At 36.9% G+C, this 22053-nt stretch overlaps 1 protein-coding gene across 1 annotated transcript in view; it reads left to right on the forward strand.

Moving 5' to 3' along the window:
* Positions 1-22053, forward strand: part of LOC150092881 (ATP-binding cassette sub-family C member 5-like) — a 708254-nt gene that overhangs the window by 125782 nt on the left and 560419 nt on the right. The window contains exons 6-7 of the mRNA XM_090414097.1: positions 181-266; positions 10074-10247. Coding sequence (XP_090270223.1) covers positions 181-266; positions 10074-10247 — 260 coding nt within the window. The remainder of the gene's footprint in view (positions 1-180; positions 267-10073; positions 10248-22053) is intronic.

The raw sequence follows: 22053 nt of genomic DNA on the forward strand, positions 1-22053 counted from the left end.
GCGGCCCTCAGATAAATCATTTTCTTTTTAATGTGGCCCTCGGATTACCTGAGGTTGGACACCCCTGGCCCTGGTCTAAATTACAATATCCAAACTAATTTTAAAGATTTACTGTAGATTCAAAATGTTCTGTCACATAGTGAATAAAAATCTAATAGTATTTATTATTTTTTTTTTCAGCTACTCGGCTACAAGGAGCCGTCCAGTTGATGATTTATGATAAGTTACTCAGGGTGAAACCAATTGGTGAAAAACAAGCTTCTCAAGTAAGCATTCTTGTTTGAAGTAACAGAACTTTGGTGATCAGTGTTTTGTGATAGTGCATGAAAGTATATATATATATATATATATATCCTAGAGGTGCTTAAGGGTCAAAGCTATATAACTAAGAGGAGACCTCCACATAGCCTTCAAAGGAATGCAGAGAACTGACCAGAGCTTCTGACCTAATATCCAATCCTCACCTTCTCATGGTGCACCCTGTTAGGTGCACCACAAGAAGGATACTGAACGGATAAGGATGGGCTGGCAATGTGGGATTTAGCCGACCAAATTGTATTCTTATTGGCTTAAACCAAAATTTCAAATGACGTTACAACATGACACAATTTCATGCCAGCTGGGGTGTTCTCCGGTTAAACAAGACACCCAATGCTTTCACCAGGGAACCAGGGCAAACAACAAAAAGTCAGCTACTAGAACAAATCCTAAAACCCACCCCAACTCAGCATCACCAGAGTTCAAGATCGGTACTATCAACGTAAGAAGCCTGAATAGCAAAGAAATGGAGCTAGCTGAAGATTGGATAAGTACCAGATCAACATAACAGGGATGACTGAAACTAAAAAGACCAAAACTGGTGAGATATTTCTGAGCAATAAATACAAAATGTTACATTCAGGCAATGAAAATCAAGGAAAAGAAGGAGGAGCCATAGTATTCAACACTAAATATGAGGCTAATCTTCTTGAATGACAGGCAGTATCAAGTAGAGTGATGTGGCAAATATGAGAGTGGGGAACTGGACAATGAGACTTATTTTTGCCTATAGTCCCACAGAAGGTTCTACTAAGGTAGAAGTGGAGGGATTTTTTGAGGCTTTAGAGAAAGCAACTGACACAATTAAAAAGGAAAAGTTATTGGGGATCTAAATAGCAGATTAGGAAATGAATGTCAAACATACAAAAATATTTTGGGAAAATTTTGAGAAAAGAGCAAAGTTAATAATAATGGCAAATGCCTGTTGGATTTCTGTTCAGGACAATGTTCCAACATAAAAATTTGCACAAATTCACATGGAGAGAAGAGGCAAGGAATAAGAAAAGTATCATTGACTATGTTATTGTTGATAGTGATGTTTTCTCCCTGGTGCAGAACACCAGAGTGTACAGAGGATTTGAAATTGGATGATCACTATTTAGTCTTGAGCAGGATAAAATTGGATTTCATATTGAAAAGAAGAACATATAAGAAAGTTTTGAAGAGAATAAAGGTTGAGCATCTTTCAGATGTGAACTGCAGACTAAAATACACAAATATTGTTCAAGAAAAAATAAAAGAGTTTGGGAGTAGGAACCAAGCTTTGGAGATTCAGTGGCAAACCTAAAGAAAAGTGTGGTGAGGTTGTGTGCAAGGATAGAAAAATCAGAACTCCATGGTAGACATAGGAAGTTAAAGAGGCAGTGAAGGAAAAGAAGAAAACATATCAAAAGTATTTTGCCATACAAAATAACCACTGTTATTCTAAACTGAACCACATATTTAGAAAAAATGAATCTGCTAATCTAGGACAGTAGTACATACCAATTTGTTAACCATGACCCAACCAATATAATAAAATAGAAAACAGAGAAACTACTTAAATCAATTGCTACATGGCCCGAAGATACAGTCAAAAAATTACTTTTGCGCTACGCTCATTCCCCAAGAATTTACAGGAAATCTATCTAAGATACACAAACAAAGCACACCACTCCAGCTGGCAGTTGAAGGTATAGACAGCCCGAATTATCACCTAACCAAGAAATTAGCGGCAACACTCAAGGACTTGGTAGATCATTCCCCCTCCTATATCAGAAAAACACAACACTTCATGAACATAATCAAAGACATTACATTAGAAAAGGATGATTTATTAGTCAGTTTTTCATCTGCCCTCTTTACGAATGTCCCAATCATTGGCACAATCCTTCTTTTACAGAACAAATTCCCTCCAGATATCACGTCGCACTTTGCGCATGTATTATGTTCTGGTTATGTTGTATGGCAAAACGCTTTCTACCTACAAAAAGAAGGCATAGCCACTATTGCTAATTTATATATGGAACATTTTGAGCAACATGCTCTAGATTCCTGTCCTTCAAAACCCAAAGTCTGGTGTAGATATGTTGAAAATGTTTTCGCGATCTGGCCCAATGGCCACTAGATACCTTCCTTAGCCACCTAAACAAACGACACAAATGCATACAATTGAGATTGAAAAACAGAACACACTTCACTTTCTAGATACACTTGTCACAAGTGTATCTATCTATTATTATTATTATTATTTGACACCTCCAGGGAGTCCAAGGACTCATTGAGGGAAGACACCTGCTCTACAGCTCTGTCTCCACTGCTCAATCCACCAACTGACCGCAAATACACCAACACCATCTACCGTGGACCACCACTAGTATTTCCACAGACACAAGCATCCATGCCCACAGCAGGATTTGAACCCACAGCCCTTTGGCTGGAGAGCGGATATGCTAACCACTCGGCCAGCTAGGCCAGGATATCCTGGCTGAATTGTGGGAAAGATTGGGTGTGACAGATGTAACCTTCCTGACAAATCTTTTCAACAGCATCTTCACAAAGAGAATGCCAGACAAATAAAGGAGAAGCTATCTGATACATCTATAAAAATAAAGGATATATATGATTCTACAAGAATTATAGAATGATAAACTCTTCTCTCATACATGCGAAATATAGAGTGAGTGCTTAATCAGAGGTTTCAGGAGCTAGCAAACATCACTGAAAATCAGCAGGATTGCCTCAAGAAAATCCTTGATTGATGCCATACACTTGATCAGAAATTTACTAGAAAGGCACAAAGATGACAAAAAGACCCTGCACCTAATATTTATTATCCTCAAAAGTCTTTGATTTGGTTCCACGGAAATTAATTTTGCAAGCACTGAAATCAGAGAAGGTTCTAGAATATTATATTGACTAAGTGAAAGATGTACTTGACTGTCACAACTAAAGTGAGAGGCTCAGCAGGAACCAGAGAAGAATTGGAAATCAAGGTGGGGGTACATCAAGGATCAGCACAAAGCCCACTTCTGTTTAACTTGATCATGAATCATTTAACAGCAGACATTCAATGATCTGTCCCATGGGATATTTTATAAGCTGATGACATTGTGCTGATGAGGAATGACCCAGAAGACTTACAACCGATGTTAGGTAAGTGGAGGACAGTGCTGGAAACTGGTGTGGCTTGAAAATTGATGACAGTACGTGCTGTGATTTTTCGAAAGGCCCTAACAATAGCATCATATACCTTCAAGATACCCCACTCAAGAAGGTTGACAACTTTAAGTACTTGGACACAATCCTCACAAAGGATGGTACTATCATTGCAATTGCAGACATGGAACACTGCATGAACACCAGCTGGATGAAATAGAGAGCACTGTCTGGAGTATTATGTGCCAGAAGGATGCCAGTGCGGGGAAGATATATAAAACAGCAGTACATCTACTCCATACACACTGTGGAATCTTGGCCTCTTAAGAAACAAGAACAGAAGTTACATGTCACTGAGATGAAGATCCTGAGGTGGGACAGAGAAATTACCATGCCGTACAGAGTGCATGATGAATACATCCATGGGAGCTTCAAAGTTAGATCTGTTGCTGATAAAATGACTGAGTGCTGGCTTAAATGTTATGGACACATCATGTGATGCACTGTAAATCACATGACATGAAGGTAATGAAAGTTTTTACAGAACCAAGGGGACATGGTAGATCCAGATCCCATTTAACATGGATGCCCCTTATTAAAAAAAATTAAACTCTAAACAGCCCAATTGGAGACATCAACAACCCAGAACAGAATATCCTGGCAATTACAAACTAGGAGAGCAGACCCCAAGTGAAATGGGATAATGGACAAAGAAAACAAAGAAAAAAGATATATAAGTTATAATGTATAGTGGGGTATCAAATCTTCCTCCAGTTGGTGAGAGTGACCATGAAGTGATCATTTAGGTAGAGCTAGCCATATGAAGACTTCTGTGAGAGAGGGATATATGTAGAACTTAAGGCTGGCAATTATGACAAACTCAGAATATAGCTTATTACCCTATCACAAAATGTGGAATTGTATGAAAAGGAGATTGGTGCCCCCCCCCCCCCCTCAAGAACTGTCTCACAGAAGCAATGTCACAGTTTTTAGTTGTTTGGGAATAGTGCCAGTGTTGAATATCATGTTCAAAAGTTTCTCAAGTGCAGGATTTAATTGTTCAAAATGTGTTTAGACAGTTTGTGAGCCACCTGATTTTGTCAATTCCTGGACTGGTCTTTCAGTTTAGTTGTGTGAGAGAGCGAGAGCATCTTTCACTTCCAATTTGAATATGGGAAGAAAACATGCAGTTTGCTGTTGACTTTGGGTTAATAGTTTGTGTTCGGCTTTGTTGGAAAAGTAACTTTTTTTTTTTGTTATAATTATTATTATGATTCTGGACCTCCATGGAGTCACAAGACTCATCCTGGGAGGCCATTGAACCCATTGACCATTTGTGCTCTCATCACTCTATCAGGCAATGCATTCCATGGTTCAGCCACTCTCCATGCAGAGAAACCACCACTTCTCACCCTCTTGCTCGCGACTTCTTTTTGCAACTTCCAGTTCATTTAGTGGAACAGGATGAATGAAAGAACTCCCCAGTATCAACTTTGTAACTACTTCTGAACAGTTTAAAACTATCAATCATATCACATCTTCTTCTTTTTCTATTTACCAAACTCTGCAGTCCACATTCCCTCAGCTTATCCTCATAACTAACATTTTAAAGTCCTGATATCATCTTTGTTCTCTGCCTCTCCACTATTTCTATGGTTAATTTAGCCCTTTCAAATCCTGGGGGACTAAATTTGAGCACAATAATCCAGATGTGGTCTGCTCAGGGCTTTATACAATGGAATGACAACTCTTTTTTTATCTCTCTAGGTCAGTGTCTCCTTCTCCTTCACAGCAAATCTCTGGGTCACCTTCACCACCTTTTCAATATGTTCCCTGAATTTCAGGTTTCTATTAATCATCACATTCAGATCCCTTGCCTCCCCAACTTCTTCCAGCACAGTTCCTCCAACAGAGTATTCAGCCTCCCATTGATGTATCCCAAACTTCAAGATTTTACATTTAGCTGCATTAAACTGATATCTCCATTCACTTGCCATCTTTCCTGTTTATTCAAATCCTCTTGCAAGGCTACCACATTTGTACCATTACTAATAACCCCTTCCCAGCTTTACATCATCTGCAAACAACAGAATATCCCCACCCGGAATCCATTTACAACGTTATTGATATAAAGGTTAAACAATACAGCCCTTTGGACTCAGTACTAGGACCTGTATTGTTTAACACTTATAACCTTCTGCCTCCTTGATACTGCTCCCCCAAACACAACTCTCTGATATCTATTAGATAGCCAATATTGAATCCAGCTCACTAACTTGACATCTAAACCCATGTTACAACTTAAATATCAACTTATCATGTGGTACCCTGTCAAATGCCTTTGTAAAATCCAAAAAAAAAAACATGGCAGAATACGCCTTTCCCCTCATGAACCACTCTTGTAACTTTATTATAAAAGGTAATCATATTACTAAAGCAAGAGTACCCCTTAACAAATCCATGCTGACTCTCAAGATAACATTACCCTCATCTGTCCAATGTTGTAAATGATCTCTCACTAATTTCTCCAAAATCTTAACATCTACTTATGAAATACAAACTGGTCTATAATTTGACACTTCTAGTCTACTACCACCTTTATGCAATGGCACTCTTTCCCTTGGCCAGACTTTCATTGAAAAGCAAGGTCAATGGAGCTGTCATCAGTTCTTTAGCACATTCTCTCATACATCTGCTCTCCACCCATCTCCTTATATTTCTTCCATTCCTCTTTTTCACTCTCTCTCTCCCAGCAAAATTCCATCCAATCCCATTGCTTTATTGACATCCAGAATACTTAGTGTTTGAAACACACTCTCCTCTTGCACTTCTAATCCTCGAACCCTGTACTATCCCTCTAGTATTAAAACCTACTTCTCCAGGATGAAATACCTCAATAAAGTGTTCATTGAACAACTCCACTATGTCGTTTGCATCAGTCATCCAATTCCCATTTTTATCCAATAATGTCATTCTTCGACATTTCTCCTCCCAATTGCCACATAACGAAAGAATTCCTTAGGATTTTCTTTGGATGTCATATCCAATCTCTTCTCATATTCCAGTTTTGCCTTCCTTACCATATTAGTCACTCTCCTGGCCTGAGTCTTATATTCTTCATACATCTGCTCTCCACCCATCTCCTTATATCTCTTCCATACCTCTTTTCACATGCAGTTTCTGTTTGATATTGTTTGTCATCCACTTTATACTAAATTGTGTTCTCTTTTTCACTCGTGATATACAACCTGCTATTGCTGCTAATAAATATTTCTTCACAAGTTCCCATGATGTGGAAGGAATACCATGTGCATAAAGATAGCCTCTTGTTATGAAAATTATGAGGGACAGGCCTGAAGAGTTGCAAGTATTGTATGGAAAGCTAAGTCTGGGTATAAAAAGAAGCTGGCTCTTCAGTTAAAGTCATCCCAAAAGAATTCTATCATTATTCTACAAGTAAAATAAAGAATGAATCTCAAAGAATACTATCTGCATTCATTAATTGTAATGAATGCAGATAGTATGGGGTGGTGGATGCAAAAGAGATTTGTGTGAAGTCTCTGCTTAATCATTGACCTGTCAGTAACTCTAGAGTGGTGGTGAAGATGTTGGAAAAGTTGATAAGAGCTTGAATAGAGAAATAGATTGACAGAGAATTTACTTTTCAATAAACTGCATGATTTTACTGAGGGAAGGTTATATTTGAGTAATCTACATTTCATAATAACATATAACATTGTGATTGAGTTAGGGTAGGGAATTAGTACATCGTGATACTTTTAGAGTTTACTAAGGCTTTTGACATACAGCATGGAAGGATCTTGTGTAAGTTGGAGGATATGGGATTTGATTATAAACTGTTAGCTTGGATAAGAGGATGACTGACTGACAGTTATCAAAAAGTGGTGTATAGTGGAGGGGGGGAGGGAAGTGGTCTGCAAGATTTAAGGTGGCCAGTGGTGTATCCCAGGGATCAGTCCTTGAGCCATTATTATTTACTCTTTTCATTAATGACATTGGGAAGGATTTGACAGGAGACATACAGCTGTTTCCTTATGACACAAAGAAAGTAAGGGTAATCAGGAATGTGACTGACATGGAGCACTTCAAGAATGATTTGGATAGGCTGGAATTGTGGTCATGTGGACATGACTATCAGTTCATATTTAATAAATGTAAAGTTTTGCATTTTGATATGATGAGATATCTGATGTTGCATTATATTGGTGAGATTATTCTTGAAGAAGATGATAGGCTAGGGATCTTAGAGTTTTAATAGAAAAGAAGTTGAAATTCAGGGATCATATAGCAAAGATTGCAAATTCGACTCTGAACATAATTGCAATGCAAGGATGAAATGCAACAAACAGTGATATGTGAGGATAAGGAAATCATTTTGTCTCTTTACAAAACTAAATTTCCATATAGTCCACCATCATCAGGGGTGGACTATATGGAAATTTAGCTCTGTAAACAACAAAATAGATTATTGCAATGATGAGGAGAAGAACATTGTTACGTAGAAGTACATAGATCCGTATATAGACTTGATTACACTACATATGGATTATTGTTGCAGATTTAGTCACCTAGTTTTCAAAGGAATGAAGATATTTTGGAAGTGTTTCAGAAAAAAGTAAATAAGAAGAGAGTTAGTAAACAGTCAAATCTCTGGAATGTTGGGAACCCTCTGTACACCAACATCATCTGATGCCCTATTTCGGAAAGAACTGGGTCCAAATTCAATCTAGGGTGCAAAACCCTATTGTCGGCCTGGTTGGCCGAGTGGTTAGTGTATCTGCTCTCCAGCCAAAAGGCTGCGGGTTCGAATCCCACCATGGGCATGGATGTTTGTGATTGTCTGTAGAAATGCTAGAGATGGTGGTGGGCGATAGATGTAGTTGGTGGAGACAGAGTTGTAGAGTAGATGCCCTCACTTGATGAGTCTTTGGACTCCCTGGAGGTGTCACATAATAATAAAACCTTTTATAAGGGATTTTTATATGAAGATGAGTTAGCCATTCTGGGAGGTGGAAGAGTTTTCTCTTCTGGAAACTACTTGAGTTTTTCATCTAAAAACAGGCAAACCAACCATAAATTAAAGATGCCAAGAAATTATATTCTTGATTTTATCCATTATCCAAGTGTAAGCAAACAAAGTTTACACATGAAGTCACTTCATGACTTGGCTACATGTATATAGAGGCTAATGACTTCACATCAACTGCCGTAGTATCTTATAATACAACGTACAAATACAGTGTCATCATAACCTCTTTATTTCTGCATATCAGGATCCTCTGTATCATTGCCATTATCCGATGTGAAGTCTTGACAACTTGTGCAATGTGCCCCTGAATTTCAGGTCCTTGTCCACCACTACTCCCAGATCTCTCATTTCCTCTACCGCTTGGTTGAGAAAAAAAAAAGTTTCTCAACCAAGTGTATACTTTACATCCCATCATTGCTTACCAAATTTCAAAACTTCACACTTTGCAACATTTGTGTCACCCTTCCCATAATGCATAGCATTATACATGTCCATGAGGATATGTGCATTGCATTATGAGATACCAAGGCAATTGATGTGAAGTCATTAGCCTCTACATGCAAGTAGCCCAGTCGTGAAGTGACTTCACGTGCAAACTTTGTTTGCTGACACTTGGATAAAGGATGAAACAAAGAATATTTCTTGGCATCTTTAATTTATAGTATAACCAAGTGGAAAAACTTTCAACGGGCAAACCAACCAGAAGACATTTATTATTGCTTTGTCCATAAATTCAGAACAACCACAACCGTTGGAACGTTGAGTATGAGGATGTGTTGATGGAATGCTGTTTGCAGAGCTGGTGAATTAGAGAAAGATGAAGAATGATGTGATTGAGACACATAAGTTAATGAAGAGTTTTTGCTAGATTAACATGGTAAAAGATTTTTCGTCAAATCTAGGGAGATAAGAGACTATCTCTGAGGACTGTTTGTAAGCAAGGAGCAGGCTTTTTTTGCATATAAAGTTGTTGGTATAATACAAAATTGCCTGAGAGTTTGCAAACTGAATTTAAAGCACAATTCATTGAGCTTTGTGTATGACAGTGAGTATCTCCCATGATGAGTCTGACACGATATTTAATTAATGTTTTTGAGATATTTAAAACATGTAGTTTTAGTCAAGCATGTTATCGATTAAATTAGTAGCCTAATAAATCACGTAATAATAATAATAATAAGTTCTTTTCTTTTTTTTTATTGCTCGCTGTTTAAAGCATAATATGTTGTTACTTCAATAAAATTAACTCTTGATATTGTCTACAAGAGTGATAAAACATTGAGGGTAATTAATAATTAAACTCACATTATTTTTCATTGTGTCTGCATAAATACAAGAGCAATCATTATTTAATGCTCAACTAGATTTAAACAAATATTATTAACACATGAGCTGTGATTGCAAAGTAAGGGATGTGATTATGATTTGGATGTATCTCAATGGATGATTAGTGGTCTAACTTTGAATTAATGGATAGCCCAGTATGCTTTTTTTGTTAATATTTAGAAACTGCAATGAAATAAGCAGTCTTTATTTAAAGTTTTGTTTCTGCTGTTGTTTTGTTCAGGTTGTGAATTATGTAGCCAATGACTTGGAACGCCTTTTTGATGCTGCCATGAATGGTGTCCTGGCATTTGCTACTCCTCTGATGTTTGTGCTGACTACAGTTTATTCCTGTTTATATCTTGGTCCGTGGGCATTGTTTGGTAGCTTTATAATCCTGCTCTTTTATCCTCTTATGGTAAGTATCTGTAAATATATATTATATCAGTTACTACATTTTGAAGACAAAATTAGATATACAAAATTCCCCATCTCTATACTTTTTCACAATGTAAAATCAATGCATGTAGTGTAATATTATGGATATATATTATATACTATTATACAGTGTAATAATATTAGATGTCATCGAAAGAAGATCATTAGCAGAACTGTTCAAGCCAAGATATGTTTTATTTTATGTAATATTGGTGAAATATTGTATTTATTTCAGAGAAAATTTATTTACTAGTGATAGTTGAGACTGAATGTGTGGTAAGTGTTAAGGTTTTTAGTAGGTTTCTAATGATTTTTATGTTATGAAGCTTGCAGTAAATGAGGCAGAATAGTGATGAGAACAACAAGGACAACCAGATGTATAGTGTAAAACTTGAATGCAGTGAGGGGTGTAGATTTTTTGAAGATGACATATTTTTTGTCAAAAGATTGAATGAAGCCATCCTCCTGTAAGGCCATAACATCTGCTTGACTCTGCATTACTCTCACCAATTTTGCTTCATCTGCAAACAGCTGCATATCATTAGTTAAACCCATATGTTAACATACAAATTGAACAACAATGGTCCCAAAATTGACCCCTGCGGTACATCACTAGTGACCTTTCTCTTACTGGATACCGCACCCCATATACAACTTTCTGATACCTATCTTACAGCTGGTCACTGATCCAACTCGGAAGTCTGTTATCCAATCCTGTGTGTTTCAGTGTATTTAATAGTTTGTTGTGTGGGAGTCTATCCAAAGCGTTTGCAAAATCCAACTACACCACTGTATATGCATCTCCCCTGTCCTGTGCTGTTCTAATACACTTATTAAACAAGCATGCCAATGTCATGGAACATTCCCTTAAGACACGTGGTGATATGTCATCAAATCCTATCACCTTATTGACATCAAGGTTATTTATTTCCTCAAATACCTCCTGCTCACTCACAATTAAGCTATCCTCCCCTATGTCCTCTACACTTTAGTTGCTCATGAGTCCAACCATCCTGATGAGGATGAAACAACCTTATAAATTGATCACTGAATACCTCAACAATATCTTCTGCAGCACTTACCATTATACCATTTTCATACATTAACATCATCTTACCATAATCATTCTTCCTTCTACTTGCCACATATCTAAAAAACTCTACAGTTTTTCTTCACCTGGTTTGCCCCCTGCTCATACCTCACTTTTGGTTTCCTTACTATCTGAGTCACTCTCATGGCATTTTCTCTATATTCTTCATGAAACTGATTATTACCAATATTCGTATAGTACTGCCTCAATTATGTTCCTGTATTTTGCTGTTGTCACAAAGGCATTGTCAAGAAGCTATTTAATAAACATGAAATATGAATGAAAAAAAAAATATCAGAAATTTCTCTTCGAATTAACTCAGTATCCACCCTTTACCAACTTAGATGTATCAATCATTTTCCCCTCTCTCTAGCTCCTATTCACAAGGTTTTGTAACCTGCATTCTCTCAGTCTGTCTTCATATCCTACATTCCAAAGACCTGTTTCCCTTAGTCAGTCTTCCCAGAATCTGTGCACAATAATCCATACATGACCTGATCAAAGCCTGATACAGTGGAACCATAAATAGCAGACTGGAAGTGTCAAATTATAAGCCAGTTTGTGTGTCATCAGTAGTTGTTAAGATCTTGAAGAAATTAGTGAGGGACTGTATACAGCATTGGGCAAATGAGGGTAATGTTATCTGTGAGAGTCATCATGGATTTATTAAGGGGCACTCTTGTTTTAGTAATATGCTAGCCTTTTATAATAAAGTTACAAGAGCAGTAGATGAGGGAAAGGCATATACTGCCTTTCCCTTACGAAAGGAAGCTGTGAGCTACAGGGCGAGGAGTAGTTTCTTTGCATGGAAGGTGGTTGAACTGTGGAATGCATTGTCTGATAGAGTGTGAGAGCGAGAATGGTCAGTGAGTTTAAGAAGTGGTATGATAGACTTTGTGTTTCCTAGGAGGGACCTTCTGCGAGGAGTCTTGATAGACTTTGTGTTTCCTAGGAAGGACCTCCTGCAATGAGTCTTTTGACTATGGAGGCCTGAATAATAATAATAATATCTTCATATCTGCACATTAAGGTCCACCACATTATGGCCATAATCTGATGCCTTCACAATTTGTACAGTGAGACCTCTGAACTTCAGATCCTTGCCCACCACCACCACTCCAAGGTCTTCTCAACTTCCAACAAAATTTCCCCACAAAGTGTATACTTTGTATACCATCGTTGCCTAACAAATTTCAGAACCTTACACTTTGCAGCATTGAACTGACAGTTCCAAACTTGTCTACTCATACAATTCAAGTCTTCATGTGAGGCCACATCATCTGCTTGATTACTCATTGCTCTCTGCAGTTTTGCATCATCTGCAAACTGTTGTATATCACCAGTTAAGCCCATCTCAATATCACTAATATACAAATTAAATAACAGTGGTCCCAAAACTGACCCCTGTGACACATTACTAGTTCCTCTTCTGGGATACTGCACCACCATATGCAAATTGCTGATACATCTCAAACATATCTATCAAAAACCTTTTCAGAATCTGAGTATACTAATGTATATGCATCTCCCTTGTCCAGTACATTTGACACCTTATGTTACATAAGCAACTTGGTAAAACACAACCTCTCTTAACAAACTTATGCTGATCATCACTCTTTTCAACCCACTTTTTTGTATCCTATCTCTCATTAACCTATCCAATACCTTAACTACAACTCCAGATATACAGATCAGCCTGTAATTTGTAGCCATAGCCTTATTATCACCTTTGTGAAGTGGAACAATTTTACCTTCCTTCCTCTTCTTTGGTTCTTGTGCTGTTGCAGGATTCTTGTTAAATAGGTAAGCCAAGGCTGATGCTAACTCCCTGGAACAGTTCATTAAGACATGCTGTGATATGCCATCAAGTACTATTGCCTTATTGACATTTAGCTTTCTTAACTCCTCCTGTACCTCTGGCTTACTCATCAGTAAGTCTTCTCTCATTCATTCTCTACACTTGAGTTTCTGATTTCACACTGAGGATGAAACACCCTATTTAACTGCTCACTGAGTACCGTAACTATGTGCTCTTCAGCACAATAATTCTTCCTTATACTTGCCACATATCAAAAAAACTCATGAGGGTTTTTTTTTTTGGCCTGATTTGCAACTGATTATTACCATTATTCATCTTTTACTGCTCCAAAGTGTCTGCTTCTTCCAGATTTCATGCTTAATTCCCTCATTCCTCTATTTGACACCTACTTTATTCATCCTTTTGAATTTTGGAATGCATTCACACATTGATGCTGTTAAGTATTTCTTTGTCAGTTTCCAAGCAGCATTTATTTCTTTTCCGCTCAACTCCTCATTCCATGCTGTAGCTCCAAACTGTCTCCTAAGCTTGTCATAATCACCCACATTGTAATTTCACATGTATCCTTTCTTCATAGAAATCTTCATATGGCTAGCCACAATACAGGTGATCACTTCATAATCACTCTCACCAGCTGGAGGGAAGTGCGAAACTCCACTTACATTCACATTCTCTAATGAAATGATCAGATCTAAAACTCAATGTTTGCATGCCCTCCTTTACTTACTGCCTGAGATAGTTGTCTCTCAAGAACTCAAAAAATTCATTTTCCTTATTCCCAAATGCTGTCTCTTCATTCCAGTCAAAATACTGGAATGAAGAGATAGCAATATTAGTCACTGACATTAATAATAATGCTAATTATTATTAGTGTTAGTAACTATTAATGTTTTGACTATTGTTTCCCTTATTCCATATAAATTTATTTAGTTCACTTCCTGCTATGCTGATTTGCTTATTCTGTTATCTGTTTCCATATTTCATTTCCTTCTTTACCTTAAACTCTAATAGCTGAAATTGTTCTTAGGTTTCCCTGAATTGGCAACTTATAGACCAAGCATTCATGATACTTATTTTCTATGCTCTTACCAAAGTCTTCTCACTTTAATTGAGGGTGGCGCTAGGGTCGCTGAAGCACACGGCGGGTGATTTGAGCTATGGTAGGGAAAAATGTTTTTTAAATGGTGCGTTGTGAATTCTTTAGTGAATTGTGCTGCATTCTTTTCACAGTAATACAAGCGTTCTTTAGTGGTTTTGCTTTTGGTGTTTTGTTGTTATATATTATGTTATTTTTGGGTTACCGAGAAGGCGAGGTCGCAGTCGGCAGCATTTGCAGTGGAAGAGAAGATAAGTTTTCACTATCCAGTATAGTTGAATATAGCATAATATTTATATATATATATGTTTATATTTGGCTTTTATTTATATATACAGACCTAAATCTATATTTATATTCACTCACTCCTTCCCGCCAAAATCAGGTTCTATTTTTATAAGTGGTAATTTGGAATCGTAATCAGGCATGACTCAGGTTCAGGAAAATATGACATGTTTATTGGAATATCTAAAACACAATACAAAATTCATGCACTTAATTATGTTCAATACTAAATAAACTTGAACTAAGAGATTAACACATTCGAACTAATTAAAACTTATAAGGCATGCTAAACACTGTAATTACGCATTGGGATATAAATCAAATGATAATAAGTTAAGCTAAATTCCTTCTAGCAGTATTACTCATAAGAACAAATTATCAACCATTCTAATGTTACTGAGACTCTAAATTCTACCTTTCATATCGCATCAAGTTAATTCTATTCACATACAAGTTACAAAAATCTCTCCTAAACAATTCTTCTTACTCACAAATGAGGTTAACTTTCTAAATAGTGACTGTACACAGAGTTCCTTATTATAAAGTTCTTAATTTCATAATTGTAATTAATCATCTTTCTTCTAATGCACATTCACACAAAATTAGAACAATAGCACCTTACCGACCTTTTTTCTCCGCATCGTTCTGCACCACGTGTTTGTCTGGATAGTTCTCATCTATTTTGGCTGTCTATACACCAACGTAGGGGTTACGTTATCTTCATTCTGTCTGCTGGAAACGGACTCAAAATCCTTGCGTTTCAGGAACAACTCAATGGGGCTTTCCAGCGACTGCCTGATTCTGCTAGGACTGGAATTTTCTTCCTTCAGCTTTGCATAGAATCCAGCTTCATTTCTTTATGAACGCTCGCTGCCCGACATCACAGACTTCATCAGCCCACTTTACGTGAAACTGCCTGCCAACTTCCGAACCACCCAACTGGAAAACGATACAACAAGTGATCAAGAAAAAAGCCCCCCTTCTTCCAGGCTCAACCACCTTTTATACTCCTATCAAGCACCCTCTTTTTTAGCCCCTTTTTGCACACGAACCTTACTAATTTCACCCTTTTTCTTATCCTTCGTTTCTACGACGTGGATATACTCGGATTCATGGAATACATGGTTGCATGATTTTCCGAGTAAGCTATACCCGCCAGCGTTACGCTGTACGCATGTAGCTTTAGGCCTTCCAGGAATTAATACTTTACAGTTTTATGATGACTCACAATAGATTTTACATTGCTTAAGTAAGGCTTAAATTTAATTCACATTATCCCTCTTTTTAAAGACATACAAAATGAAATCTTAAATTAATCACAACAGCTTAAATATAAGGTGTTTAAATAAAGATTACAAATTTTTACATAAAATGAGGAAGTTTCACTTTTAATTACAACTGATATGCAGGTATTTCTCTGTGTCTGCCATTTTTATATGTTAGACCCTAAATGAATGATTTCTATCCAAGATTCCTTCATTTAGGATCTAACAAAGGCCCCCTCTTTTTATAAAAAAAAGTTATTCTAATTCCTTTATAAAAACTTTTTTTTTGCTTCTCCTTCAATCCTCTGGGGATGAACCTTCCATTCTTTCTACCCCTTTGATCATATCTAGATTAGACAAACCCCTTTTTTTAACCCACTGGCTGTGCTTCCTTCTCTTATCTCTGTCAAACTCAACATGTATCCTATATTACTCTATGCCTTATCCTTCCGATTACATTTGATTACACTGCTATCTTGTAATGTATTGGATATAATTCCATTTTCATTTGAATCATTTCACAAATCTTGCACAATTTGTGAGTATATGTGCAACCTTCATAGCAAGAGGTAAATCCCAAACTAATAACTCACTTATTACCCTTCTCAGCTTGAAAAGAAAACATAAGAAGTGGGCATAAATTAACTGCCGCTTAGATTGTACATCTAATTCGCGTCTTCTGTTCCTGTTCCACCTTGAGTAGTTAAAGGAACCTCTAGATCTTTCAAATCTCTCAGTTACATTCATAGCAATTGTTCCCCGACTAATTTCCCCTAATTTCTCTTCTGCATCTCCTTGTTCATTTACTATTTTAACGCTAGATATATGATAAGTCTCGGATCAACTGTTCATTTCTGAAGTTGAAGCTATTTCAGAATCAATCTGGTTAATTCTAGAAACTACCTTATCCTTTTCAGTCTGTCTGGCATTATTCTTATTCTGTGGTATTCTTTCTTTATGTGATCTTTCATTCCTATGCCTAATTTTAAAATTATGATTCCCTTTATTGAACCGTTTCCTTCCCATAAGAGATATTTCATTTCTAGAAAAGTCGCACGAAAACTTGTACTTCTCTAGAAATCTTATTCCCAAGATGATTTGTGAGCTTGGGCGAGATGTCCTAGGGAGGACCAACAAATCTTGCCAAACACTCATGTTAAATTCAGGTAAGTACAATTTTACTCTAACATTCTTTGTCACGTATATCTCGGATGTAGAATTTCCTGATAATCTAATCGGGCTCTTTAGTTTATAACTACCTCGCCATACACGGACTTTTATTTCTTGAAGATAATCTTCAGTAATTACAGAGGCCAGGAACCAGTATCTAGCAGTATGTTGCAATAACATCCCTGTACGTTCCCCTTGATTATCATTCCTGACCCCTCTAAGATGTTCATGATTCCTCTGTCCTCTCCTCCATGGTTTATCTACATAATTATAAGGACTGTATCCAAACCTCGACTCATTTCTATTATTTCTCATGGAGAGCCTCTTGTTCTTAAAACAGTTGCGAGCTATATGCCCAATCTCATTGCAACAGAAACATCTAGGAAGCTCCCTTCTGTTCTTTATCTTATTGGTCTTCTCGTTTTGAGGTATGGTTGATTTTGAAGTCTTTTCTGTAACTGCTGCCAGCTGTTTCAATACAGTTTCAATACTGCTCACAATCGGTTGTTGTAGTCTTTTGACTTCCTTTCTTATCATCTCATCAGTCTTCTCTGTTTGAGATATAGTTGTTTGAGAGGTCTCTTCAGTTATTGCCGCCAGCCGCTGAAGTGCAGCATCAAGACTGTCCATTTTGGGCTGTTGTAAGCATTTAACTTCTTGTTTAATCATTGAATGTACTTCTTCAATGTCAGACATTCCTACTTCCTTTGGTGTTGGTCTCATAGTCAGTCACTTGATTGAAGTCGATTGATCCTTCTCCATCTTTCTCACTACTCATTTGACCATTATTAATCATGCTCCCACATATGCCTGACTCCCTTTCAGTATTGTTCACACAAGCGGAATCATTCGCCTCTTTAATCATGTAAACATTGCCGTTTTTCTCTTCTCTAATGACATTGTCGGACCCAATTGAGGCTGTGGGACAAATGTCTCCAAGCAGTTGCTCTCTTTGTTTTACTGCTGTCAAACACTACTCTAAATTTGTTATGTCCCTCTCAAACACTGTTTCCTTCAGTTCTTGTCTCAATCCCCCCACCCCCCTGAAATGTTGGAAGACTGCCCAGTTAAGATGGTGCTGGTCTTTGTCAGAGACACTTAAAGTATTGGCAAGAGCTAAGACTTGGTTGTGGTAATCTGACACACTTTCTTTGTCTTTCTGTACCATCTTCTGGAGAGTCCATAGATTTGTTCCCATATTCCTTACTTTAGAAAACTGGTATATTAGAGCCTCCTTAAACTTATTGTAATATCTAGTTTCTTTTAAGACAGGCGAGGAATAAAAGTATGTCTTTGCCTTCCCAATAAGCTTACTTCTCAGAAGAATTAGCAGTTGGAGCTCACTCCATCTACCAATTCTCCTTAGTTCTATGTATACTCAAAAAATGCTAGAACGTCATCAGATTCCTCCAGTGAGAACTGAGGAAAGACCTGTTGAGGATTTATCGTCCTAAAGAATTCAGAGTCATCTAAATCTGAGCTCGATGGTTGAGACATACCTGCATTCATCTTACAAACTTAATAATTTACCCTTTTTCACAGTCTCTGATATTCCAACAAATACCTGACTGTCTGTTACGAATCCAAGATCAACTTATGGTGATTATTCCCTATTAACCTTAATTTTAGGGACCCTAATCACATCCTGTCGTCTGCGCCATTGTTAAAAGGTGGTTTCTTATTATTATATCTATGTTCTATATTTATTTATCTCTTTATACTTAATTTTAATCTTATTTTTATATCTAGGATTGTTTCCTCTTCGTATACTGGCAAATTTATATTTTGCTGCGCCAGCCAGTATCCTATAGTAGAAAAGATCCTTACCCAGGGAGACAATACTAGATTCTTAACTTTCTTACCTAATATCTTACTTAACTGCCCTAAAGATCTAGATTCTTGCAGTCATGATCTAAATCTATATTTATATACTCACTAAATCCTTCCCGCCAAAATCAGGTTCTATTTTTATAAGTGGTAATTTGAAATCGTAATCAGGCATGACTCAGGTTCAGGAAAATATGACATGTTTATTGGAATATCTAAAACACAATACAAAATTCATGCACTTAATTATATTCAATACTAAATAAACTTGAACTAAGAGATTAACACTTTCGAACTAATTAAAACTTATAAGGCATGCTAAACACTAATTATGCATTGGGATATAAATAAAATGATAATAAGTTGGTCGATTGGTAGAGCCTCTGCTACTAATGGCTCAGTTAAGTAAGTTTGAGCGCGGTTAGTAGTAGGAAGGGGACCAATTGTTCGATGCTGTTGGCACACTCTCCCTCGATGAGTCTTTGGACTCCCTGGAGGTGTCAAATAATAATAATAATAATAATAAATAATAATAAATTCCTTCTAGCAGTATTACTCGTAAAAACAAACTATCAATCATTCTAATGTTACTGAGACTCTAAATTCTACCTTTCATATCGCATCAAGTTAATTCTATCACATACAAGTTACAAACATCTCCCCTAAACAATTCTTCTTACTCACATATGAGGTTAACTTTCTAAATAGTGACTGTACACAGAGTTCCTTATTATAAAGTTCTTAATTTCATAATTGTAAACAATCATCTTTCTTCTAATGAACATTCACACAAAATTAGAACAATAGCACCTTACCGACCTTTTTTCTCCGCGTCGTTCTGCACCACATGTTCATCTGGATATTTCTCATCTATTTTGACTGTTTATACACCAACGTAGGGGGTTACGCTATCTTCATTCTTTCTGCAGGAAACGGACTCAAAATCCTTGCGTTTCAGGAACAACTTGATAGGGCTTTCCAGCGACGGCCTGATTCTGCTAGGACTGGAATTTTCTTCCTTCAGCTTTGCATAGAATCCAGCTTCATTTCTTTATGAACACTGGCTGCCCGACATCACAGACTTCATCCCCCCTTTACGTGAAACTGCCCACCAACTTCCGAACCACCCAACAGTAAAACAATACGACAAGTGATCAAGAAAAAAGCCCCCCCTTTTATACTCCTATCGAGTGCCCTCTTTTTTTGCCCCTTTTTGCACACGAACCTTACTAATTTCACCCTTTTGCTTATACTTCATTTCTACGACGTGAATATACTCGGATTCATGGAATACATGGTTGCGTGATTTTCCGAGTAAGCTATACCTCCAGCGTTACGCTGTGTGTGTGTGTGTAGCTTTAGGCCTTCCAGGAATTAATACTTAACAGCTTTATGATGACTCACAATAATTTTACCATAGCTTAAGTAAAGCTTAAATTTAATTCACATTATCCCTCTTTTTAAAGACATACAAAATGAAATCTTAAATCAATCACAATAGCTTAAATATAAGGTGCTTAAATAAAGAATACAAATTTTTACATAAAGTGAGGAAGTTTCACTTTTAATTACAACTGATGTGCAGGTATTTCTCTATGTTTGCCATTTTTATATGTTAGACCCTAAATGAATGATTTCTATCCAAGATTCCTTCATTTAGGATCTAACAGTATCAATCCACCTATATCTTGGTCTTCCTCTGGGTCGTTTTCCTGCCAACCTGGCAGAGAACACTTGTTTGGCTAATCTTTCCTTGCCCATTCTGTTTAAGTGACCATACCACCTGAGATTAGCTCTGCTAACGGATTCCTTGATGCTGACAATGTCAAGTTCTTTCCTAATATCCTAATTTTTAATATGATATTGCCATTGATGCCATCTGCTCACACCTCTTATCTTTCTCAGGACTCTCATATCTATGGTCTGTAGTCTTTGGTCAAGTGTTTTACTTCTGACCCAGCTCTCAGATCAATAAGTTAAAACTGATTTGAATACTGTCTTGTATCACAGCTAATTTAGTGTTCTGACTAATTTCTCTCTTATTCCATATGAATTTATTCCATTGACTTCCTACCATACCAGCTTTGTTAATTCTGTTGTCTATTTCCATATTGAATTTACCATCCTCACTAAAAACGTGCCTAAGTAGCTGAAATGTTTAACTTGTTCCACAGGTTCTCTGTTCAAAACACAGTTGACATTTACGATTCTACCCATTTTCATTGTCTTTGTCTTTTTATTATTACTATTACTATTACTATTATTACGGGCAACTCCAGGGAGTCATTAGACTCATCGAGGGAGGCCGCAGTTATTGCTGACCTTCATACCATATCTATTACAATAGTTATTCTATTTAGTCAGGGAATCTTGCAAACTTGTAGCGGATTTATTTCGAAGTATAACATTGTCCGCATAAAGCGAAGAACATCTCCAATTCTGATATCATGTTTAATACCACTCTTTTTCATAATGTGATCCATATAGATAATGAATAACAGAGGGGATAATGTACATCCGTGTCTCACACTAAATTTAATATTAAACCATCTTCCTGTACTTCCTTCATTTCTAACTGCTGACTTACAACTCAAATAAAGACTAAGTATTGCTTGATATAATGCCCCATTGAAACCATAAAACTGTAGCGTATTGAATAGCTTCTCTCTTGGCACCTTGTCATATGCCTTTTCCAGATCGACAAAACTTAAATACAGATCAGTGTTATATATCCATGCTTTCTCAACTATTTGTCGTAAAGTGAAGATCTGATCCTTACGGCCTCTATTTGGCCTGAATCCAGCTTGTTCTTCACCAAACGTTTCTTCCACAATTCTTCTCAACCGTTTCTCAAGTATACTTGCATAGATCTTGCCAGGAACACTGAGTAGGGAAATACCTCTGTAATTCTCAGATTCAGTTTTATTTCCCTTTTTATATATGGGTACTATGAGAGTTCTACTCCAATCATTGGGAATTCATCCCTCTATCCAGGCATTCTGAACTATGCAGTGTAGCCACTGTAAGACTTCTATACCACCATACTTCAGCATTTCTGGTCGAATATCATCTACTCATTCTGCCTTTCCACATTTCAAGCATTTGATGGCTTTTTCTACTTCATTCCTGATGTATACCTGTTGAGTATTTTTTACCACTGTGCTATCATTGCTTGCTTGTTTCATTTAGCAATTTTTCGAAGTAATTACTCCTTACTTGAAGGATATTTTTTTA

Source organism: Typopeltis vanoorti, chromosome 24, assembly GCF_054136105.1.
Source record: "Typopeltis vanoorti isolate ZY-2024b chromosome 24, IOZ_Tvanoo_1.0, whole genome shotgun sequence".
NCBI lineage: Eukaryota > Metazoa > Arthropoda > Arachnida > Uropygi > Thelyphonidae > Typopeltis > Typopeltis vanoorti.